This window comes from Hypanus sabinus, chromosome 14, assembly GCF_030144855.1.
Source record: "Hypanus sabinus isolate sHypSab1 chromosome 14, sHypSab1.hap1, whole genome shotgun sequence".
Classification (NCBI taxonomy): domain Eukaryota; kingdom Metazoa; phylum Chordata; class Chondrichthyes; order Myliobatiformes; family Dasyatidae; genus Hypanus; species Hypanus sabinus.
Genome location: NC_082719.1, coordinates 80,001,880 through 80,027,895, shown reverse-complemented (window position 1 = coordinate 80,027,895; position 26,016 = coordinate 80,001,880). Strand labels below are relative to the sequence as shown.

At 36.7% G+C, this 26,016-nt stretch overlaps 1 protein-coding gene across 1 annotated transcript in view; it reads left to right on the top strand.

The window, feature by feature from the left end:
• pik3c3 (phosphatidylinositol 3-kinase, catalytic subunit type 3) overlaps positions 1 to 26,016 on the top strand; it is a 111,003-nt gene that overhangs the window by 10,533 nt on the left and 74,454 nt on the right. Inside the window, exons 2-9 of the mRNA XM_059989514.1 lie at positions 3,454 to 3,642; positions 5,633 to 5,776; positions 11,974 to 12,103; positions 19,304 to 19,390; positions 19,592 to 19,687; positions 20,678 to 20,749; positions 22,045 to 22,149; positions 24,375 to 24,467. Coding sequence (XP_059845497.1) covers positions 3,454 to 3,642; positions 5,633 to 5,776; positions 11,974 to 12,103; positions 19,304 to 19,390; positions 19,592 to 19,687; positions 20,678 to 20,749; positions 22,045 to 22,149; positions 24,375 to 24,467 — 916 coding nt within the window. The remainder of the gene's footprint in view (positions 1 to 3,453; positions 3,643 to 5,632; positions 5,777 to 11,973; positions 12,104 to 19,303; positions 19,391 to 19,591; positions 19,688 to 20,677; positions 20,750 to 22,044; positions 22,150 to 24,374; positions 24,468 to 26,016) is intronic.

The following is a 26,016-nucleotide window of genomic DNA, read 5'->3' as shown; positions in this document are numbered from 1 at the left end:
TATTGTTGGTTCATGCTGTGTGTTAGCATTTAAAACAGTTTTGAATGGTCAGCACTGTCTGCCCAATTGGGAACTGACAACTGTATAGTGGTGCAGTAAGAAAAAGTGTTAACAAAACCAGATCCCAAATTCATTCTAAAGCTAAAAGAAGCAGCTTTGCCATGACTATGACTACTGTGGAAAGCGAAGCTAAAACTAAGTCTGGAACTGATAAAAAGGATGCAGATTTGAAACAAGCCATGAATGAAGCAAACACAGCAGTGAGTATCCAATGGCCTTTCGGGGGCTAATGGTCAAGATTGTAAACTTCCTATAATTCCAGTTCAGATGGAGTCTAAGAAGATTAACAAGACAGTGGTTACTTAATGCTTTCCTAGATCAAGGATGTACAGCAGTATTCTGCACAGTGAGCCTCAGAAACAAGTCCAATCTGACAGGAAAAGTAAAATGCATTCTCTTATGCATGATGGCTCAAGAGAAAGTTGTGAGTGGCTACACCATTTCAGTATTGGAAGTGGCTGGTGAATAGTGGAAACTATTGTGAACTCCTAACACCTATATGCAGGAACATATGCCTTTGTGCAAAGGGAATGTTCCTTGTCAGAGAGATCTTCAGGAATGGTCTCACCTGAAGCATACTCATTTGCCGGAAATTGAGCCAGAAATTGAGCTGCTGATCGGGGTGAATATGCCTAAGGCATTGGAGCTGTTGAAAATGATTTGCAGTGTTAATGATGGACCCTGTGCAATCAGATCAATGCTGGGTTGGACTATTAATGGACCATTGAAAAGAGACCATGATGCTGGAAGAGACTAGGCTCAGCCAGAGCTGAAGGTTAATGAGACTTTGTTTTACGCTTGAATGAGCTTTGGCAACAACAATTCAAGAATGCAGTCAAGAGGAACAACCTAGTTTTTCAAGAGAAGATCACAATCCAGGATAGGCAGCTTACCAAAAAAGGACATTTGCGTAAATCTTGAGGTTTCATGCCTTCTGTGTCATGGAGAATATAGTTGTAATTATTTTCTTGTATAATAATTGGGACTGGAATGTAGTAGACATGCATCTGTTCTCTGTGTTGGATATTTATTATGGTAACTAGTCACGTGTGGGGGTGTGGTAAAAGCAAAGGGAATAAGTTATGTATTTGTTCATGGCAGTTTGTAACTGGGGAACAATGGATGTCATATCTTTTGCTGACCACTCGACAATGCTCAATTATGCTCAATTTATACTTGGGTATGCTTAAGTTTCATTGCTTTAAGATTGTTTGCTAATTGCTAATAAAGGATCAAATGATTTAACTTGTGGAGTAATCATTACAGGAGTGAGTGCATGACATACAAGTATAACAAATCTGTAGGGTCACCAGCAGTGGCAATTGTTTTGGTGTTGGTTTGGTTTGGCCACAACACTCTGCACTTACCACAATAAATAAAACGTAAAATTTCTCGGTGTTATCATTTCAGCGGATCTGCCCTGGGCTCAGCTTGTGACCTCTACTTTCTTTAAGGTTTGTGAAGATTTAGCATGTCATCTAAAACTTTGACGAAGTTTTATAGATGTGCAGTGTGAAGTGTATTGACTAGTTGTATCATGGCTTGGTATGAAAACACCAATGGCCTTGAATAGAAAAACCTACAAAAAGTATTGGCTACGACCTAGTTCATTTCAGGTAAAGTCATTTCTACCTTTGAGAACATCTACAAGAACACTGTTGCAGGAAAGCAGCATCCATCATCAAAGAACTCCCCACCATTCAGGCCATGCTCTCTTTTCACTGTTGCCATCAGGAAGAAACGTCAGCAGCCTCAAGATTCACACCACCAGGTTCAGAAACAGTTATTACCCTCAATCATCAGGCTTTTGAACCAGAGAGAATAACTTCACTTACCCCAACACTGAACTGTTCCAACAACCTGCAGACTCACTTTCAAGGACTCTTCAGCACATGTTCTCAATATTTATTATTTGGTGGTTGTTATTATTATTTTGCTTTTTTTCCTCTGCACAGTTTGTTGTCTTTTGCACAGTGGTTGGTTGTTCGTCTTGTATGCATTTTTTTCTTGATTCTATTGAGTTTCTTTGTATTTACCATGAATACCCGCAAGAAAATGAATCTTAGGTTTGTAAATGTTGGCATATGTGTACTTTGATAATTAATTTGAACTTTGAATTACACTTGCCTATTATTTTGCTATTGCATTGAATCATAAGTAAGGTGTCATTCAATAGTTGGTCAGTTTAAATTTAAGGAATCTGAAAATAAAATCTATTTCTAGCAATTGTTATTATGAGGATACTAGATTGTTGCAAAAACCATTCTATGATTTTGTAATCCTTTGTAACCATAAATTCATTGTCGATATTGTATTATATACTGTACATGTACTATATTGCTCACAAGTACCCTGATATTAAAGAGTTATTAGCCATCTCTTTTTGCATTGGAGGTCAGTGCCGACACCACTAGTCTTCTATTGTTCATCCTATTGATGAAAAGCTTTGCAGCCTGTATATTAAATTTGTTCTAGTGCTTGTTTTCCCATCAGCCCTGTCCATTGTAGCTGTAACTTCCACTGGACAGTGTATCTGTTCTAAAGAACATCTTCCTTGTCTTCTTATCTGACCAGAATTTTGCACTTCCCTATCTTGTAATCTTTTCCAACTTTATCACCCTCTGAGAATTCTCTGTTCCTTCAAGTCTAACCATGTATGCATCCACTATTTTATCACTGCACTATTGTCAGCTGTGCTTTCTGGCCTAATCTGTGGATTTCCCTTCTGCACCTGTGTCTGCTTCTTTTAAAATGCTTGATTAAAATGGATTCATTTAAACATTTAACCTGACATTACTATCTCTGGCGTGTTATGTATCAAAACATTTTTATTTTATTTCCAAATGTCTGTACTAAAGATACCATGTAAGCTATGTCATTTATAATACTGCATTCAGTTGGTCTTCTGTAAATTTATTGAAATTGTTTTGATGCAAATATTACGTTGTATCAAATATAGTCAATTTAACAATGGTTTGTGGAAAAAAATGTCTATCTTGTGACATTCTGGAATATTGTTTTCTATTGGTCATTAATTAGCAATCATTGAAAATTATGGCAAAGTAGTTGATGTTGATCCAAAAAGAAGTGGTGCTGATTGATTTCCAATTCAAGTAGAAGAATCTCTGGAGAACTTATAGGTGCACATATTTTAGATTGACCAGTTATTGATTCAATTGGCATCATAGTGGATGGTGTTTCAAGTCAAACACACACTTTGTTTATTCCTCAGAAAATTGTTGTGTGCTCTAAAATTTTATTTTTGTAAGTGAGGAATAGTTTAGTTAAAATAACCAGTTTTTTGGATTAAGTAAAGGAAAATATCTTATTTTTTTACTAAAATTATGAGTGTGGATGTAGATTGATGTACCTTGTTTTTCTGTGTGTATGTAGTGGAAGTTTGGAAGGAAAACGGGAACAAAAAAGCTATAAAGCTCTTCTGGAGGATCCATTGCTTAAATTCTCAGGCTTGTACCAAGAAACCTGTTCAGATCTCTATGTAACAGGTCAAGTCTTTGCAGAAGGAAAACCATTGGCTCTTCCAGTTCGTACTTCTTACAAAGCTTTCAGCACCCGATGGAAGTAAGTATATCTTGCTGCTGTATTTATAATTTTTTATTACTTATTATACTGTATTGCTGCTGCAAAACAACAAATTTCATTACATTTGTCAGTGACATTAAGCCTGGTGGAAGAGATCCTATTGGAATTTGACTCATCTTTTTTTAAATGATGCTCCTTATGTTTCAGACTTAAAAGGGCAATTTGCTTGCATTTTAAATAAAATGGACTAATCTGGATCAGTGTTAGAAGGGTTTGTTTTTATATCCTGGAATCTAGATTGATAAATCTGATCTTTTCATTAAGTAATATGTTTAACAATGTGACCCTTAAAAGTGCTAATCACTCTTAATGAAACTGCTGCTGTTTGGATAGCATTATTAGAGGCGAAGGGGTACTAATAATGTATGCTAAATATACATTTCTCTTCAGTCCTGTGAAAGGAGAATTATTGCTGCATTATTTGCTAATTTTATTCTGTAGTCTCTGCATTTGAGCAAATAAAGATTGACTACCAAGTCTTCCAAGTCCTTTGACTACCAAAGACTACCAAGTCTTTTGTTTTTGTTATTTGATTACTGTAAGACCATAAGATGAAGGAGCAGAAGTTGGCCATACGGCCCATCGAGTCTGCTCTGCCATTTTATTATGAGCTGATCCATTCTCCCATTTAGTCCCACTCCCCTGCCTTTTCACCATAACCTGTGATGCTCTGGCTACTCAGATACCTATTAATTTCTGCCTTAAGTACACCCAATGACTTGGCCTCTGCTGCTGCCCATGGCCACAAATTCCACAGATTCACCACCCTCTGGCTAAAAAACAACGGGTCCACGTATGTTCTGGACATTGGGGGGAGAGAGGAGGCTTTCATGGTGGACCAACTCAAACCAGCCCATGTGGACTTGGCACAGCCGGTTGAGGTTCAGGCACCGCGGCGCAGAGGCAGACCTCCCAAACTGGCTGATCCAGACTGTGGACATTGGGGGTGTATCGCCGGTTCGGGGGTTATGTGGCGACCCACTTTCTGCGCAGGCGAACCGGTTCACAAATAGCCAGTGCGCGGAGAGTAATGTACCTCTGACGTCATTTCCACCCGGAGAGGGCGGGCGCTAGGGATTTAAATGCCAGCACCACAAAGTTTGAACAAATTAGTCTCTAAATGACTTACCGACTTCGTGTCATTATATCAACACTGTGTGTTTAAGAGGGGTACCAAAAAAAAATCAAAAATCCCAGAAGAAAAAAATAAACTAAGTTGGATAGTTGTATATACGAGGAAATCTGCAGATGCTGGAAATTCAAGCAACAAACGCAAAATGCTGGTGGAACACAGCAGGCCGGGCAGCATCTATAGGAAGAAGCATTGTCGACATTTCGGGCCGAGACCCTTCGTCAGGACTAATTGAAAGAAAAAATAGTAAGAGATTTGAAAGTAGGAGGGGAAGGGGGAAATTCAAAATGATAGGAGAAGACAGGAGGGGGTGGGGTGAAGCTAAGAGCTGGAAAGATGATTGGCTAAAGGGATACAGAGCTGGAGAAGGGAAAGGATCATGGGACGGGAGGCCTAGGGAGAAAGAAAGGGGGAAGGGAGCACCAGAGGGAGATGGAGAACAGGCAGAGAGTGATGGGCAGAGAGAGAAGAGAAAAAGGGGGGGAATTATTTCTACTATCTCTTACTATCTTTTCTTTCAGTCAGTCCTGACGAAGGGTCTCACCCTGAAATGTCAACAGTGCTTCTCCTATAGATGCTGCCTGGCCTGCTGTGTTCCACCAGCATTTTGTGTGGATAGCTGTATAGCTGTTATTCTATTGATGTCTTTCTTCCTTCTTCTCTGCCTTCATTTTATCAGTTAATAGACTGATGCTATTTTTTTAACAACCAAATACTAATGAAACTGTAGTCTTGAAATAGGAGGGTAGAATTATAATGGTTTGGAAGCCTATTGTAGAAGATTGACAACAATTTAAAATCTTTGAGAATAATAACGATGTCTGTTTTATTTTAAAGCTGGAATGAATGGTTAAAATTGCCTGTAAAATATCCAGATTTACCTCGAAATGCTCAAGTGGCTCTCACAATTTGGGATGTTTATGGACCAGGAAAAGCTGTCCCCATTGGAGGAACTACTGTTACACTTTTTGGAAAATATGGGTAAGTTGGGTTCTTCATTGCGTGTCTTTGCCACATGATTCCAGAAAGAACTGAATTTTCTTGTCAGCTCGTGGAGAAAATCAGAGTAGTCTTTTTTACAGGTTATTTACAAAAAAACCACATGAACAATATTTTGCCTCAGGGCAATTTATTATTTTAGGTATGCATTTCTATCCTGTTCTTAGCAAAAACATCATGTTGTTTCTCAAGTAGATCTTTAAAGCACAGAAATCCGCATGAAGCACTTATTTTCAGTGTAGATAATTTATTTTTTAAATTAAAAAGTATTCCACGTGGATGCATACTGGCTTGGTATGGCAACCGTTCTGCAAGTGATCACAAGGAACTGCAGAGTTGTGGACACAGCGCAGCACATTACAGGCACCAGCCTCTGCTCTGTGGGCTGTATCTATACTTCTCGTTGCCTCAGTAAAGCAGCCACCTCTAACCCTGTACTGACTTCTTCCCTCGACTTCCTTCTCCCCTCTACCATCGTGCAGGAGTTACAAAAGCTTGAAAGCATGGCTCAAGAACAGTTTCTATCCCACTTTTACCAGGTGCTTGAATAGACATCTTGCACAATAGGGTGTTAACCTGCACTGCACTCTTTCAGTGGCTTTTACACTTTATTCTGCATTGCTATGGTTTTATCTTATTCTAGCTCAGTACACTGTGTAATGATTTGATCTGTAGAAAGAGTATGCAAAATAAGTTTTTTTTTCTGTATCTTGGTACATGTGATCAAAATAAACTAATACCAGTAAGTATTTAAGGATATAAAATCAAAGTAGTAAACTTCAGATTTTAGACTGGTGTGAAATGTAACATATTCTCTGATGCTGGTGGGGAAGAAGCTCTTCTGTTCATGTTTATTTTTTCCCCATTTGATTTTGGCATGGTCATCTAAGAGTTCTTAATAAGTCAGCTCCAAGAGTCATAGAATGAAATGGGCCATTCGGCTTGACTTCTGTGGTTTAAAAGAAACCATTACAGATAGCTCTTAGAGTTTTAGGCGCATACATTTTGTTGTTGGTAGTGATGAGTTTAACTGGACACATTAATTTATTTTAAAATACATATTTCATTGGACAAAATTAAACTTTTTGCAAGAGATTATTCATGATTCAGAATAAGACAAATTGTTACATGTGAGCAGCTTTGTGAATGATTATTAGAGTTTAGGTCTTTATTCTTTGGAGTGTAGAAGGTTGAGGGGGGACTTGATAGAGGTATTTAAAATTATGAGGGGATAGATAGAGTTGATGTGGATAGGCTTTTTCCATTGAGGAGTAGGGGAGATTCAAACAAGAGGACATGAGTTGAGAGTCAGGGGGCAAAAGTTTAGGGGTAACAGGAGGGGGAATTTCTTTACTCAGAGAGTGGTAGCTGTGTGGAACGAACTTCCAGTAGAAGTGGTAGAGGCAGGTTTTGATATTGTCATTTAAAGTAAAATTGGATAGGTATATGGACAGGAAGGGAATGGAGGGTTTAAGGGCTGATTGCGGGCCAGTGGGACTAAGTGAGAGTAAGCGTTCAGCATGGACTAGAAGGGCCAAGATGGCCTGTTTCCATGCTGTAGTTGTTATATGGTTAAAACTAAGATCATATGAGTCATCATGTGAGTGACTTTCACTGTTCAGCTTGAATTCAACTGTCTTTAATCTGCAGGATAGTTTCTTTGCTGCTGTGTGCAGTTCCTACTCTGCATTTTAATATTTCTGAATTGACCTGAATGCAGTTAATGTGTAATTTACTGTTCTCATGTTTTGATATGCATAATATTAAGCGTTCCCTATTTTAATTTCTTTAATTGATCTTTTCTTCCCTCCTTTCTTTAAATATCATAATGAAGTAGTTATGATGTTTCATATGATATATATAAGAGGAAATATATTTATTTAACTTGTGGTAAGGTTAGGTATTTAACACAATCTACCAATGGATTATATGCATATGTAGATAACAATAACTTTAGCGAATGGCAAGTAATAGAACATTAGAAGAGTACAGAACAGAAGCAGGCCCTTCATGTCTGCATCTAACTTGATGCTAATCTAAACTAATCCCATTTGGCTGCATGTTGTCCATATCCTTCTATTCCCTGCCTTTTCATGCCATCATAGTATGTGCTTCTACCATCTATCTTGTTATTACGCTGAACAAACAAAACTTGCCTCACACATCTTTAAACTCCCCCTCTCTACTTTAAACCCATACCCTATATAGCCCTATTGATGCCTTTTATAAAATCTTAAATACTACTTTCTTGTCATCTCTTAGTCTCTTGGGTTCCACAGGAAGTAATTGTCATTTGTCCAACCTTTCCTTTTAGCTACTACAGTCCAATTCAGGCAACATTCTGTCAAACCTCTACAAATCTTCATCCTTCCTGGAATGGTATATTTGAAGGACTGAACAAGTATTAAAATCTTTTCTGGGTTGCTGGTAAAATTCTGTAAAATAATATGGGATGAAATTAATGAACGCCTGGAATAATGTGAGTTTAATAATAATTGCAATTTATAAAGATATTTTTAGAGGGTATTTTGGAAAGCACTTGGCTCAAGTTATGAGTTTTATACAACATGTAAGTGTTAACAGTTTCTTTTAATTCACTTTTCAGGATCTTGATGCCATCTCAGGTTTCTATTAATTGCCAACTCCTAATTGCCTTTGTGAAATTAGTGATGAGATACCTTCCAGAGTTGATTGTTAGGTACTCAAGAAGGTAGCTCATTTGTCAATACTGTAAGGTGTTCAGACTGTAGGAAGGCGACAGATAGATATTAGGCAAAATGTATGAGGATAACAGATTTTGTTCCCTTGAACAATATCAGTTACTTCAAGTATGGTTACTTCAAATGCTGGCTTTTAGATGTTTCAGAAAGGACAGGGAGGGAGGCAAAAGAGGTGGGGGTGTGGCACTGTTGATCAGAGACAGTGTCACGGCTGCAGAAAAGGTGAATGCCATGAAGGGATTGCCTACGGAGTCTCTGTGGGTGGAGTTTAGGAACAGGAAGGGGTCAATAACTTTACTGGATGTTTTTTTATAGGCCGTCCAATAGTAACAGGTATATTGAGGAGCAGATAGGGAAACAGATTCTGTAATAATAACAGTTGTCGTGATGGGAAATTTTAATTTCCCAAATATTGATTGGCATCTCCCTAGAGCAAAGGGTTTAGATAGGCTGGAGTTTGTTAGGTATGTGCAGGAAGGTTTCTTGACACGTATGTAGATAAGCCTACAAGAGGAGAGACTGCACTTGATTTGGTATGGGGAAATGAACCTGGTCAGCTGTCAGATCTCTCAGTGGGAGAGCATTTTGGAGTAGTTATTAATGCTATCTCCTTTACAATAGCATTGGAAAGAGATAGGAACAGACAAGTTAGAAAAGCGTTTAATTGGAGTAAGGGGAATTATATCATGCGGGAAATTGGAAGCTTAAATTGGAAACTGATGTTTTCAGGGAAAAATATGGAAGAAATGTGGCAAATGTTCAGGGAATATTTGTGTGGAGTTCTGCATAGGTATGTTCCAATGAGAGAGGGAAGGTATGGGAGGGTACAGGAACTGTGGTATACAAAGGCTGTAATAAATCTAGCAAAGAAGTAAAGAAAAGCTTGCAGTAAGTTCAGAGGGCTAGGTAATGTTAGAGATCAAGAAGATAATAAGGCTAATAGGAAGAAGCTTAAGAAGGAAATTAGGAGAGCCAGAAGGGGCCATGAGAAGGCCCTGACGGGCAGGATTAAGGAAAACCCCCAAGGCATTCTACAAGCACGTGAAGAGCAAGACCATAAGACATGAAAGTATAGGATCTATCAAGTGTGACAGTGGGAAAGTGTGTATGGAACCGGAGGAAATGGCAGAGGTACTTAATGAATACTTTACTTCAGTATTCACTAAGGAAAAGGATCTTGGTGATTGTAGTGATGGCTTGCAGCAGTCTGAAAAGTTTGAGCATGTAGATATGAAGAAAGAGGATGTGCTGGAGCTTTTGGAAAGCATCAAGTTGGATAAGTTGCTGGGTCCGGACGAGATGCACCCCAGGTTACTTTGGGAGGAGAGGGAGGAGATTGCTGAGCCTCTGGCAATGATCTTTGCATCATCAATGGGGAGAGGAGAGGTTCCGGAGGATTGGAGGGTTGCGGATGTTGTTCCTATATTCAAGAAGGAGAGTAGAGATAGCCCAGAAAATTATAAACCAGTGAGTCTTACCTCAGTGGTTGGTAAGTTGATGGAGAAGATCCTGAGGCAGGATTTATGAATATTTGGAGAGGTATAATATGATTAGGAATAGTCAGCATGGCTTTGTCGAGGGCAGGTCATGCCTTATGCGCCTGATTGAATTTTTTGAGGATGTGACTAAACACATTGAAGGAAGAACTGTAGATGTAGTGTATATGGATTTCAGCAAGGCATTTGATAAGGTACCCCATGCAAGGCTTAATGAGAAAGTAAGGAGGCATGGGATCCAAGGGAACATTGCTTTGTGGATTCAGAACTGGCTTGCCCACAGAAGGCGAAGTGTGGTTGTAGACAGGTCATATTCTGCATGAAAGTCGGTCACCAGTGGCATGCCTTAATGATCTGTTCTGGGACCCTTACTCTTTGTGATTTTTATAAATGACCTGTTCGAGGAAGTGGAGGGATGAGTTAGTAAATTTGCTGATGACACTAAGGTTGAGGGTGTTGTGGATAGTATGAAGGGCTGTCAGAGGTTATATTGGGACATTGATAAGATACAAAACTGGATTGAGAAGTGGCAGATGGAGTTCAGCCCAAATAAGTGTGAAGTGGTTCATTTTGGTAGGTCAAATATGATGGCAGAATACAGTATTAATGGTAAGAATCCTGGCAGTATGGAGGATTAGAGGGATCTAGGGGTCCAAGTCCATAGGACGCTCAAAGCAGCTGTGCAGGTTGTCTCTGTGGTTAAGAAGGCGTACGGTGTATTGGCCTTTATCAATGGTTGAATTGAATTTAGGAGCCGAGAGGTAATGTTGCAGCTATATAGGACCCTGGTCAGACCCCACTTGGATTACTGTGCTCAGTTCTGGTCACTTCACTACAGGAAGGATGTGGAAGCCATAGAAAGGGTGCAGAGGAGATTTACAAGGATTTTGCCTGGATTGGGGAGCATGCCTTATCAGAATAGGTTGAGTGAACTCAGCCTTTTCTCCTTGGAGCGAAGAAGGATAAGGGGTGACCTGCTAGAGGTGTAAAAGATGTTGAGAGGCATTGATCATGCGGATAGTCATACAGACTTTTTCCCAGGGCTGAAATAGTTTCCACAAGAGGACACAGGTTTAAGGTGCTGGGGTTTAGGTACAGAGGAGATAGATGTCAGGGGCAAGTTTTTTTCTCAGAGAGTGGCGAGTGCGTGGAATGGGCTGCCGGCAACGGTGGTGGAGGCGGATACGATAGGGTCTTTTAAGAGACTGTTGGATATGTACATGGAGCTTAGAAAAGTAGAGGGCTATAGGTAAGCCTAATAATTTCTAAGGTTGGGACATGTTCGGCACAACTTTGTGGGCAGAAATGCCTGTATTGTGCTGTAGGTTTTCTATGCTTCTATGTTTCTATGAAAGGGTTTTGACACTTTAGTGGATTTTGCCTCATCAGTACTTAGACTTGTTGTTATGGTGTCTAAATTCCAGACTATTAACTAATTAAATTCTTCAGCTGCCATGTTGGGGTTTGAACTGTAGGCTCTGGGTATTTAGTAAAGTTCTCTCAATTGCTAGTCCACTAACTTCCATATGCCACACCATCCCATAATAAATTCATAACCATTATTATGGTGTTTCCTGTGCTCATTCTGTTGTAGAAAATAAATTGAGGCTTTTGATTGATTCCATGTAGAATACAATCCAAAGATATTTGCAGGATGGGAGATTGTGCTTCTCAAGCATTCATTTTCTTAGCATTTTGAATAAATTTTAATAAAGAATTCATCACATATCCTGAGCAAATCTAGGCTTTTATGAGTTAGCTATGTTGACTGGTTGTTCTGTTTATTTGTAGTTAAATACTGACTGTCCTATTGGAGCGTTCTGAACTTTGGTTTTTTCTCGTGACTTGTGCAGCACAAAGAGAGATATTGATGAGCAACATTTCTGTTCCTTTACGTAATTAATTTAGGTGGTATAAATAAATTTGTGAATGACATGTTTCTTCTTATGCTTTCAATTTGCAGTATGTTTCGACAGGGTATGCATGACTTGAAAGTTTGGCCAAATGTAGAAGCAGATGGGTTGGAGCCTACTAAGACAGCAGGCAGAACAACAAGCAATGCATCTGAAGATCAAATGAGTCGTTTAGCAAAGGTAGGATTTGCATTAATGTTATATCATTAAACATTGATAAGTAGTAAATCAATTCTAACTTGATATATATATATATATATTTAAGTGTTTTTATTTATGTACAGTTGAGAACTTATTGGTAAATCATTCTAAGGATGAAAGCAATGTTATAGAATAATGCAATCCCATTACATTGATTATTTGAGAATACTTTTTTTCTGGAATATTTAAAGTAAAAGCTTCACCTAAGATGTGCATTATTTTTTATAGCAGTCTGATGAGGTAGCATCTGATATTAATGATTTTATTTTCTTTAGTAAATATCAGAAAAAAAAGATAAGATTGAGATGCTCCAGGAGAATAATAGTATGAATGAAATTTGTTCATTTTCAGAAGTGGAATTAGTTGAGATGCAAGAATGGTACCTGGAAAATGAATGGAAATTAGTATAAAGAAATTAATTAGCATTAAGTTTCTTGGGAGTTAGAAGTATTTGGAACATAAAGTAATGCAACAAAGACCTGAGAGAATAGTCCATACTACTTTAAATTACCTAATTTTTTGCAAACATGAGAAAATCTGCAGATATGGAAATCGAAAGCAACACACACAAAATGTGGAGGAACTCAGCAGGTTAGGCAGCGTCTATTGGAAAAGAGTAAATAGTCGACTTTTTGGGCCGAGACCCTTCACCCAGTCCTGTTAAACAAGTTAACAATGGTGATTGCACATTCTTGCTGATTTTTAATTCATTGCTTGGACCTTTAGTCAAAAATCAATATGCACGTGGAAGCATTTTGTACATGCCACGTTACGTTTAGAAGTAAAAGGTGTTCAGGCATTATCCAGAGAAATACCTGTATGAATTGATAGAGCTACAATATCTTAATATGCATATAACTTATGCATCAGCCTGGAATTCTGTTTGCTGCTACATTGGTGGGAGCTAGGAACCCTGCTGGTGGTTAAGGGTTACACAGTGAGATTTTTAATCAAAGTAATCCTTGACATTATTAAATTGAATCTCTCTTTTATTGCTCTCCTTGGAGGCAAGCTGTCTCCCAATAGGATGTAAATCCAGTTTGTTCTATATGTAGTTAACTGTTTAAAAAAAAAGAGATCTCTATCTAACATGTAATTTAAATACATGCAACTTTGAATAAATTGGTTAATTTGATGAACATGGGATGGTGATAGCTCATGGAATGGGGAGATTTTCTGTGCATCCTTTGATATTTGACATCCTAGGGATTACATTATATTTGAATCTACTTTCAACTATGTATTCACCTCATTATTGACTTGGGATTTTTATGGATTCAATTTCTTGGCAATAAAAATAAGTTTGAGTTAACTTTAATTACAGCAGAGCTGCCCTTTAACAGAAAGGCATTGTTCACGTCTTCATTTTGCTTTCCTCTGTCCTGTAAAAGTACTTTGGACAATAGTTGAAAATTGATTGATTATGCAATATAGTATTACAAACTCAGTTATGAAGATTGAACTGATCATTTGTGTGATACTACAGCTGCATTTTTTTTGTAAACAAAGATGACCATTGGGAGAAATAGTCAATCATTTCAGATTTTACTGGCAACTGAGCTTAAGTTAATGGTTAAATAATGCCTCCCTTTTTTGTTTCTCCTATTGAATTCTATATAAGTATGAATTCTTAGTGGACTTCTAGCTGCTGACCTGTGCTGATGGTAGGGGTTAGTAAGTTCTGTTGGCGTCAGAAGTTGCCCCAAGCACATATTCAATCTGTGTTGGTCGTTAAGGAAACAATGCATTTCACTGTATATTTCATGTGACAAATAAAGCTAATCTAATCTAATGAACTTCTTACATTTTCACAAAAGTAGAGAATTTCTGAACTTCCTGCATTGTCTTAAATTCAGCACTTCTATTCAAGCAACTCTGGTGTTCAGAGGAATTCCAGAGAATCTCTACATGGTTGAAAGCAATAAATTTAGAATAATTTGAATATATTTAGTGGGATAGATAAGTTTTTCTTTTAAGTAGTGGTAGGGTCTCAAATTAATCCGCTACCATTTGCAGATTTCATTTTTTTATATATTTTTTAAATTAAAATTTTAAGAGAATTACATTAAATGGATAGAATAATAGAGTAATGAAAATTAATATTAGCCTTCCCCCTCCCCTTAACCCTTCCCCCCTTAACAACCCTGTCTAAAGAAAAAGAAAAAAGCAAGAAAGAAAGAAAGATTGCCTGGATATCAGAGGTTCATGCTCCATGGAGTTGAAAATAACTTTAGTATATATCTTTCCCCCCCCCCCCAAATAACTAATAATTTTATCTTCAAAGGACCTATATATTTAATCCTATCTTTTGTAGATAAGGGTGCCAAATTTTCAAAAATATATCCTATCCATTTCTTAAATTATAAGTAATTTTTTCAAGTGGAATGCAGCTATATATTTCATTATTCCAATGGTCCATAGTTAAGTATGAATCTGATTTCCAAGTAACTGCAATAAATTACTACTGCCAAATCAATTTTTATAAATTTGTTCTGATATTTATTGAATTTAGGTTTCAGTATTATCCCTTCAATATCGCCTAATAAAAATAGTATTGGGCTATGTGGAAGTTGTATTCCAATAATTTGTTCCAGTAAAAGTCTTAGGTTTATCCAAAAAGTTTGAATTTTAAAACAAGACCAAGTAGAGTGTAAAAAAAGTACTGATTTCTTGATTACATCGGAAACATTGGTCATTTGCAGATTTCTGAGTCACCCCTACAGGTTGAACACAGTTAGTTGCTCCACAAAATGTTTTTGTGTTTTTTTTTCTTACTTTATTGCTTTATATGTTTGCATCAACTAATTCACCTGTCTCTTAATATTACTTGATCAGTAGTTCATATTAAACAAGTAATAAGTATATCAATCAAGAATTTATTATGGAAGAAAGAAAGAAATGTGGAAGGAAAATTAGTGAAGAAAAACAATGCTATTCCTTGGCTGAGCAAGTGTGAGTAATCCTAACACTACAACAACATGGTTGATTCTTTACCACCTTCTTCAGCTTAAAGATTCTAGAGCAACATGGAATATTTTAATAATGAATACTAACTTCCAGCATTAGTAATACAAAATCATAAAAGATTTAAGGAACAGTTCTGCCCATTCTTTTCAAGCCTATCCTAATTTGCATCTTCCAACACTAGGCTCATAGCCCTACTGTCATTTTGTTTGAAGCATAAAAGATATGATGAAGAATTCTGCATCTATCACTTTATTGAGTATTGATTTCTAGGGTCCATATTACTCTTTGGATGAAACATTTAATCACTTTTCCTCTCATCGTTTTAGCAGTTCTTTTGGTTATATCCCTGATTTTTGAATATTTTGCTAAGGAAAATGACCCCATCCTGTTCACTTTAGCTTAACTTCTTGGAATCATATACACCTCAGTTAATTCTTTCTCTGCTGCTAGTTCTTCAAAGAAAGTAAGTCGTTGATCCATTTGCTTCTATCTAAGTTTTCAGAATTAGTTTAATTATCAGGGACTTGTGCCATGAAATTTGTTGCTTTATGACAGCAGTATAATGCCAGATATAAAAAAATAATATGTTACACAAATACTCAATGGCCAAATAACGAAGTAATTTTCATGAGTTCATGGACAGTTCAGAAATCTGATAGTGGAGGGGAAGAAGTTGTTCTTAAAATGTTGATTGTGAGCCTTCATGCTTCTCTACCACCTTTCCAATGATAGTAACATAAAAAGGACCTGTACTTGATGGTGAGGGTCTTAAATAATGAACGTTGCCTTCTTGAGGTTGTCTGTTAAAGATATACTTTATGCCCAAAATGGCACTGGTTGAGTTTACAATCTGCCACAACCTTTTGCAATACAAAAGGAGGCTCCATACTAGGCTATGATGTAACCAAGCAGAATGCTCTAAACCATGCATTTGTATGAGTCTTGGTGACATAACAAATCTTTTCAAGCACCATTCTGAGGAACATTTTGAGGTACAGTTGCTTTTTCCCTGTAATTTGACCAGAAAATTGTGCAATAATAGCAGCACTCTAATCTTGAAAATTTATTTAAAATTGACATCAAAATAATTAAATGCAAATATGTGCCTTTAAAAGGGGTAGAAAAGTTAGTTATACTTGTATGTGGGTGCTATTTGCTAGTACAATCAATTTAACTTTTGAGTTGAAAGTTTGGAAAGTGGTGTCCTCATGGGTGAATAAATTCAAAACCGAATCACTCTAGTTCAATGGTAATGGCAGTTTAATAAAAGTTAATGATAATATATTTTTATACTTGAAGTCCCTTATGCTTCAGCATACACCTAATTAATCTCCAAAGGCAAATGCTTGGATACTTCTGAAAGTTTTTCTTATTGAAGTTTGACCTTGTAAAAGCAAAGATTGTAGATGGTACAGTCAAGATTCTTGAAAGTTCAAAGGGGAGCTATTATTTCAAATTAATGGGACAGAAGGGGGAAGTAAGTCCATTCAGATTATTGTACTTGTATCCCTTTATATCCCTATTCCCCACAGGGCTAAGTATAAATCTCAAATTTACCTGATGGATAATCAACCTGAACCATTCACCTGCACAAGTGCTGCTTCACAATCTTAGCTTTATTAACTTTGATTAGTAAGTTTGTAAGTGACATCAAAATTGGTGTGTGGATAACAAGGAAAATGGTCTAATGCTACAGCAGGATATAGATCAGGTCAGAAGTTGGGGAGACAGTTGGCAGATAGAATTTAATTCCTACGAGCAATAAGTCTAATTGGGGTAGGACGTATGCAGTTGATGGTAGGGTGCAAACAAATATTCATGATATGTGCTGAATTTGCTGGTATAAGCAGAAGTACGGCATGATTGCCTTCATAGTCAATGCCATACAATATAAACATTGGGAAAACAAACGATCTGTAGTGAAACTCAACGTGTCAAGCAAAATTGCTCCAAATTCCAGCATCTACAGTCTCTTGCTTCTCCATATGACTCATGTGGACTGAGTGTTCTAAACATAGTCCAGGTTAAATTATCTCAACCTGAAACATCATCTGCCCATTTCCCTCCATAACTGCTGCTTTTCCTCCCAGAGTTTTGTGTGTTGATCCAAATTCCAGTATCTGCTTCCTCTTGTATTATCATGTTGTCTGGAATGGATGGGCTGTTTACAAGAGGCTTAGGGGTAATGTTGCAGGTCAATAAAAGCCAGGTTAGACCTCACTTGGAATATTATGTTCAGTTTTTGTTGCATCATAGAAAGGTTGTGGAAGCTTTAGAGAAGGTGCAGAGGAGATTTACCACGATGTTTCCTAGATTAGAGAGCATTTCTTATGAGGATAGACTGAGTGAGCCAGGGCCTTTCCCTTTGATTGAAGAAGGATGAGAGATGATTTGATAGAGGAGCACAATGTGATAAAGCGGCGTAGATCGAGTGGATGGCTAGAGACCTTTTCCCAGGGAGGAAATGGCTAATATAAAGTTCCATAATTTTAAGGTAATTGCAGGAATCACATATCAGAGATATTGTTATTACACAGAATGGTAGGTGCATGGAAGGCACTGCCAGGGGTGGTAGTAGAGGAAGATGAATCCTTCCATTGGTCAGAGTTGACCGTGGATGTTGTGTCCTGGCTAACTACCTGATATGCAAGCCAGGGCTGTACAAGCTGAAGAACAGGCTGTTTCCAATGTAGCAGGCTCCCCCTGCATCTAGAATGGCAGAGACTGATCCAGTTTGGCAGCCGGCATCACAGGAGTTGCCAGTCAGAGTTGAACTCAACTAGGGACATCATATCTAGATTTTTCCTGAGTTCATACCCAAAGCTTTTCCCATGAGTGGGTGTGGCTGCTAGGTAGCAGATAACTGAGATCAGTTTTCCTTTTCTAGAGGCAGATACATTATGGACATTTAAGAGACTTAGACAGGCACATGGATGTTAGGAGAATGGAGGACTATGTTGTGGGAAGGGTTAGATTGATTTTAGAGTAGATTAAAGGTCAACACAACATCATGGGCCTAAAGGCTGTACTATGCTGTAGTGTTATGTATACACTACTGAGTTGAGTGAACTAGAGGAACCTATTACATTGATTTTGGTGTATCTTTTCATAGAATACTTATTACTATCTTGCCTTTAATGTGACAAAATATCTTGAAACATGTGAGTCATAGTAATTCAACTTGAATTGCACCCATACTAACTTGTAATGAAATTCCATTCATTTTAATTATCCAAAAAAAATGGAATTTTTAGACATTTTGCTTATTTTATGTGAATTTACTTATATTTTGATATTTTTGTTTTTAAGAAGTAAAGTAATCTTGATTCATGCCTTGAAGATTGCCACATTGCCACCTGGTAACTAAATGCAGTATTTAACTCATTGATGGACTTGTTTATCAGGAATATCAAGATGCTGACAATTTACTGGCTGGCTCTCATTTCATCTTCAGGAGTGCCTCTCGTTCAAGATCTGAAACATTTATAAAAATGCCAAAGTATAATATTGCTGCTTTTATTTTAAGTTCAGAAGCCCCCTTCATTGCTTGTATGAATTGTAGCTATCATTCTAAAGTCTAAACTAAGAAAGACTATGTTGAGATTCCCATCCAACTTGTGTTAGTGTTTATAAAGGAAACTCCAATGGAAACTACATGCTCTCACAAGTGAGGGTCGAAAGTTGTAAGCGAAACAAGATTTTTTGACAAAACTAAGTAAGGATGGTATTAATATTAAGAAAGTACAGCATGTGATGTAGTTAACAAGGGAGATTATGTACAATATAAGCATGTGGTCATTAATTGCTCATGCAAAGATACAGGTAATGACATAGCACAATAATCACAAGAAGCTGTGCAATGTAGTATTTAAATCTCAAAGCAAGATCAGTGGTACAATGGTATTGTGACTCCCAGTTGACAGGAGTACATAAATTGGTGAGGCAGTTAATTATAAATGTGGCACCTCCAGTAGGGGTCAATTAAATGATAATCTCTATCCAACAAAGATTCTGGGGAGCAGTTATTAACTGCTGCCTATAAATGAGCAAACATTTTTAGACACTTTACTCTTTTTTAGATTAAGTTATATAAAGTTGTTTAAAATCATTAGTGGAAATAAACTCCTCAATTTGCATAGTTCAAGTTTCACTTCAATGTAGTAGAATATTTCGTTTGTAGGCTGGCTGATTATTTGTTTGCTTATCTTAAAGCTTACAAAAGCACATCGTCAAGGTCACATGGTGAAGGTTGATTGGTTGGACCGACTTACTTTTAGAGAGATAGAGATGATCAATGAGGTAAGCTGGATCTGAAGTCCCACTATTGATTTAATTTCTGGCTTTCTTTTTCCAGTAGTTAGCATATGTTTTTTTCCCCCAAAGCTGTTTGTTATTTTATGTCAAATTTAAATTGAATCTTAATAGAGGCGTGACTTCTCGGAGTATTTTTGTTTTAATAAGTAAGTAATCTGAGCTACATCATATCCCATTTTGTTGCAGAGTGAAAAGAGAAGCTCCAATTTTATGTACCTAATGGTTGAGTTTCCTCGTGTAAAATCTGAAGATAAAGAATACGGTATTATTTATTATGAAAAGGTTTGTCATCACATTCCAATACACTTTTACTACAGGTTATCTTGTACTAAGCAGAAATAAAATTGACTAAAATTGGCTAAGCAATTTAAATTTCAATTAAGACTAGAATGTAATTGTTTCTTCTTGATTAGATTTCATTTTTAGTAAACTTGTATGTGATAGTTGTGATGTGATACTGATTTTACCCAAGTTTAACTCAAAAAGATATTTAGGTATTTTCTTATTTTATTCATTATATTCTTGGTTTTCTTTAGATATGTAACAATTAATGCCTTGCATGGATTCTACATGTGAAATTCTTTCTTAATAATGTTCTTTCCGCTTACAAATGCCTGATACATACAACCCATACATACAAAAAAACATTTGGGAAAATGGTGGAACGCATTTGCTGGCTCTGTAAGCATCTTTTGCTGCCCGGGAACTTTGTGGCATTTTTGACTTGCTAATTGTACAGTCAGAAATGGTTCAAGAGCAATCTGTATGGCGGGGGGTGATGTTGCAATCTTAGGAAATGGTCCATATGGTGATGTTCACTAACCTTATCATGTCAAAGAATGTGAGTTGAAAACAAAGTAACATTTATTTAACATTTTTCGTAAATTCCTTAAGAGTTAATTTAGATTGGCATCTCAAATATTTAGGTAGCAATTCATGAATTCTGTAATGACCAATTTCCATTACCCATACAAACGTAACATGAGCCCTCTGGATCTAGCTAATATTTGCATTGCAAATAGAATGCACCACTTTTTCAAATATTGTTAAGTACCATTTCAAGGTAAGTTGTAGGTAAGTACTCTTGTATCTTGTCATGTTTAAGGTCTTTTCTTCCCTGGAGAAACATGTATACTGGGTTTTTCTGTTTGAAATATGGTGTTTCATATATATTCCATTGATAATCTCAAGTAGTATTTAAATTTAGATTGTAATCTATGGATATAGTAATTAGACCGCTTCATATGTTTTCTTTCTTGCAATTTTAACCAGGATGGTGATGAATCATCTACAAATTTAACAAGCTCTGAGATTGTCAAAGTGCCAGATCCTCAGATGTCAATGGTATGTATAATTTTATATTACTGTTTTTCCCTCAAAATTCTTGAGCTGATTCATGAGCTCAAAATTCAATGTCCTTCACTTAAGACTTAATGCTTTCTTCCATTTGGTAGCATCTAGCTACTTTTCTGCTTCTAATCTCTGCATTGCATTACTCCCCACACCCCCACTACTACTTACTCTCCCCCTCGCATCCAATCCTATGGCATATCTTGGGCTGAGCTTCACTAGCATCATGAACATCTCTGATTGTTCCAACTTCAGAGACAGATGTTGAATTCTGGGTTAAGATCCCCATCAAGTCCTTCCAGCGTTTTTTGTTCCAACATTGACTGTACCTTTAACTTCTTTAGCTATCTTAATTCAAAGTTCTGTAAGTCCTCCTGAAAATCTGTAATGCACATTAAAGCTTATCTGTTTGATTTTGTATTTTGTCGCCATTCTAATACCTTGTGGCTCAGTCAAATTTTATTATTGTGATCCATGAAATGCTTTAGTATTATTATTACAACATTTAAATTCATATTGCTGTTGACCATGCCCAGTGATAAAACAGTAATTTGCTAGATGACAGATTATCATTGGAAAAAACTGAATGCAGTTAAGTTTGTACACCATGAAAAGCAACCACCCATTAATTCTGTCTTCACTTTCTGCTTGCTTAACCACCCCTCACCCCTTCTGGTTATTCTCCTTTTACCTTTCTCTTGTCAGGCAGAATAAACAAAGGTTTGAAAGCACATATTTCCTGGCTCCAGGACAGCTTCTTGCTTTTATCAGACTCTTGAGGGATATTTCATATACTGGTGATGAATTCTTGATCTGCCAATCTGCCTCATCACTGGTTTCCCTGCACTGTAGTGTTGTAGTTGCTACACTATTTTCTTTTCGCTACCTCAATATACTTACAATGGTATGATCTAACTGGATGGCACATAAACCAGTGTTCATTATATTTTGGTGCTGTGATAATAAATCAAACCAAACAAATATGTTGCACTTATCTAGTCAGCTGTTGGGTTGACTTTGGGAAGTTAAGATTTCCCATGAGGGATTCATTTCTGTTGATTTTTATGTTTTGAAGGATTTTTGAGTTAAATTTCCTGTGGCCTCCCTGACTTGTGATTGCTTTTGTTGACTTGGGTCTGCTTTATTCTAATAATATTTAAGTTGCTGTTCATTTCCTTTTATTAAAACAGCAAATTGTTGATCACAAGAGTCCAAAGTTAAAAGAAACGTATTGTTTGTTTCTTCTTGATTTTCAAAATTTGTGACTATGCTGTACGTTCACATAATAGGAGAATTTAGTAGAAAGTAAGCATCATAAACTTGCTCGAAGCTTGAGAAGTGGACCCTCTGATCATGATCTAAAGCCAAATGCTGCTACACGTGATCAACTTAATGTGAGTACAAGTTAAAAGCTTTCTCTGAAAAGATACAATGTTGAACTTTCTTTGTAATCGTTTATTATTTGTATTTACAGTACTGTGCAAAAGTCTTAGGCAAATAGAGATATGTAACCAGGGAGTCTAACATTTTTGCACAGTACTGTATTTGTCAATGTGGAGTAGGGAACGAGTTTGTAAATCTGGCGGAAGCAAAGGATGTTGGGCATGATGCGAGTGGAGTGCTGAGGGAGGGGTGTGGGACAATGGCAGGTCAGGGTTATGAAACTAGTAATACATACAAGCACTGCGGGTAGTGTTTTAAGAAACTAATTAATGTTTTAAAAACTATGAAGTGTAATAATGACAATCATAACAACTATAACCATTCACTGTATCTCCTATTCCATCTCTTGATTTTGGAAGTTATCATTCAAGAGTTGCCTTCTCTACAGATGATTTCTCCCTGTCAACAGCTTTCCTATTAACTGTCTTTTGATAGAATTTATTCTTCTTGTTTTATTTGATTTTGAACACAATTCACTATGGAGAGATTAGTTCAATCTGCAGCAAAGTTGAATCATGCTTTCTGTGTTACAAAAATCATTCCCATGACAATTTAATTGACACAACCATACCTTTGATTGGATTATCTCCATTCAGTTTGCCTGCTACAAATCTTCAATATAGAATCATTTGATAGTCAAGGCTTTGAGATAATTCTAATTCTTTCAGCATTCTTGCAAGCTAGTGTATGGGTTTTTATTTTATTGGCTGTTCTGAAATAGTGGTTAATTTTTATTGATGTCAGTTTACCATGAGATAAAAGTTTGCTTGTTGGTTGGCTACACCTCTTTCATTACTCAAGTATCACAAACAAAAGCATCTGGAGTTTACTTGAAGTAAGCAAGTAAAGTCACAGCAGCAAACTTTTCCACAATGGGTCGAGTTACATGGTCCTCGTGTCAGATTAATCCGGACATTAAGACATTAAAATGAAGCAGGGTCACCTTGTGGTAACAGTTGGTTGAGAACAAAGAATGAAAATGGGGAAATCACCATTAAACTCTGCACAATTAGCTTTTAAATGTAGCTTGAACTGAAAGGAATCCATTATTAGAGTTTTAAGTAGTCGAAGAAGGATAATGAGAATGTAGCACTAGTTCAAAATGTAGTTGTGATTTGCAGAAGTTTAATGAACATGAAAATATCCTTGGTTGATAAAAATTATAAATGGGGTAGAGTGAATCCTTGAAATAACTCAATGAAAATATTAGCCAGAGCTAATGAAGGTTATGCCGTTAATGATAATACTTAGCATTAGTGTGCAATGTGCGGTCAATGCTGTAACTGATATTGAATTACGTTTTATTTAATGAGATTCTTTACACATACCCCTGATTTGCAAATACTAAAATTGAAATTGTTAACTCTTTGTTACAATCTTTTTGGTAGACAAAAATGTTTGTATGTTGATATAGCACAAGTTTCACAGAATTAAGGGCTTAAACAGGAACTGTAATGCAAATGCTAGTGTTAATACATACGTGCTAAATTTGAGCAATCTCATACTAATTTCTAGTAATCAAGATGATAGTGGTAAATTGCTAACTTATTGCAGGAATTAGAGTTCAGACTGTAACAGTGTTTTTTGAAATATTGTAGTGTGATGTATTTATTTTGGAGCACATGGATCTTCTATAGTTCTTTTGCCTTTTTTTTTAGTTTTTCTTGTTCCTGTTACTTAAATTGGCCCTTCAAAATTGCATGCTATTTTGTGGGTTACCAGAATAAATTCTTAATTTTAGAATTGTCCCCCCCATACACACACAATATTGTTGATAATAAAGGTATTGTTCATAGTTTTATTAGCCCACTGTAGGATAGAATACCTTTGAAACTATAGTGCACTTCTGTTCATTTTTGCACTGATAGGCATCAGTTAGGTTGCCTTAACAGGAATATTGTTAACATGGGAAATGGAATCTGGAAGAAGGAAAGATAATTCATTAAGATGGTAATGTTAAAACAGTGATTTCAGTGTAATATATAAAGTAGAAGAGTCAGCTATCCCTTGTATGAATAGTCATTATAGTAAAATGACTTTTTTTTCCATGTTATGGTATATTACAAAAATTTGCTTCATGCATTTAGGATTTATAAGGACAATTTGGGTAACAAGTTGACTGGATCATCATAATACCTTTATTTCATAGTATCTAAGTGACACTTTTTTCTTCCAGATTATTTTAAATTATCCTCCTACTAAATTGTTGTCATCTGAAGAACAAGATCTAGTTTGGAAATTTAGGTACTATCTCACCAATCAAGAGAAGGTTAGTATTTATAATTTGGTTTTCATAGTTGAATTAGATTCAGAATTTTTCATCTCTTGTAATTTTACTCTAATTCAAAGTAACCTAATTGGAAAACTGAGCTCCAAGTATTGTGACTTGAAATTGAATACAGCCAACTGATTTTGGTTGCAAAACATAGCATTAAAAATGCGTTGCAAATTAGGTATAATTTTTACAAGCCTACTTAGTTGAGTTTTGAGTTTTAAGGTTAAAAGTACGTGGAAGATTTCACTTCAGGCTCTCACTTAGATGTCTCATAGCTTACCACAGAAGTTGCCACGACCAGCTACATAGAAAGTTGAATTGCCCCAGCAAGATGAAGGTTTCAACTTGACATCAAAAGCATGTCCTCAAGATGAGTGTGGAACTGTGTGTGTATAAGAAGCAAGTTTTTGGACTTTTTGGATGCTACTTATTTATCAGCACAATATGGAGTAGTCTCTTCCAGTGTCTTGAGTCAAGCCGCCCCACAGTTAATCCCAACCTAAGCACGTGACAATTTATAAATGATCAGTTCATCTTTGGTGTGTGTGGGGGAAACCAGATCATCTGGAGAAAACCTATACGTTCCACATGGTGGATGCACTGAGACAACTTACAGATGCCGCTGCAATTGAACTCTGAACTCCAGAATGCCCCACAGTGTAATAGAATGTTTTGGGTTCTTTTAGCCAAGAAGGAAGTCTCTGACTGTTCAATATTTCATTCACCTGTTTTCAAGTGTGATCAATTTGTCCTTTGGAGAAATTAACTGAAAGTAGCACATTTAAAATATACAGTATTTAGCAAATTGTTTCTCTAATGGCTTTCTGCTAGGACACACAAAGTTTGCTCATTATATTATCTTACCTCAAATCTTTTTCCACACAGTATACCCATGAATTTTCATGGTAAAGTGTATTCAGTCCATTTAAATGAATAACATGAAAAAATTTCTGTATTCTAGTAATATACACAAAATGCAGCAGGTCAGGCAGCATCTATGAAATGAATAAACAGTTGATGTTTTAGAAACATAAAAAGCCTACAGCACAATACAGGCCCTTCGGCCCACAAAGTTGTGCCAAACATATCCCTACCTTAGAAATTACTAGGCTTACCAATAGCCCTCTATAGTTTTGGGCTGAGATCCTTCATCAGGACTGTAAAGGAAGGGGAAGTCACTAGAAAAAGTGGAAGGGAAAGAGGACTAGCTAGAAGATGATAGGTGAAGCCATGTGACTAGGAAAGCTAAAGGTCTGGAGAGGAAAGAATCTGATAGGAGAGTGGACCATAGGAGAAAGGGGAGGAGAAGGGGACCCAGAGAGAGGTGATAGGCAGGTAAGAATAGAGAATAGAAGAGAGGAGAGGGGAGGAAGTTTGTCTTTAGAAATGGAGATAGATGGAGGATCACTGGGGATGATTTGGAACATAGACTGTTCTAAATAGCCAACTAAAAGGCAGGCATTTCTGAGGTCATTTATATGATACTGTAATGCATTACAAAGACTTGAGGTAATGAACACACTTAGCATTATTTGAGCAACTT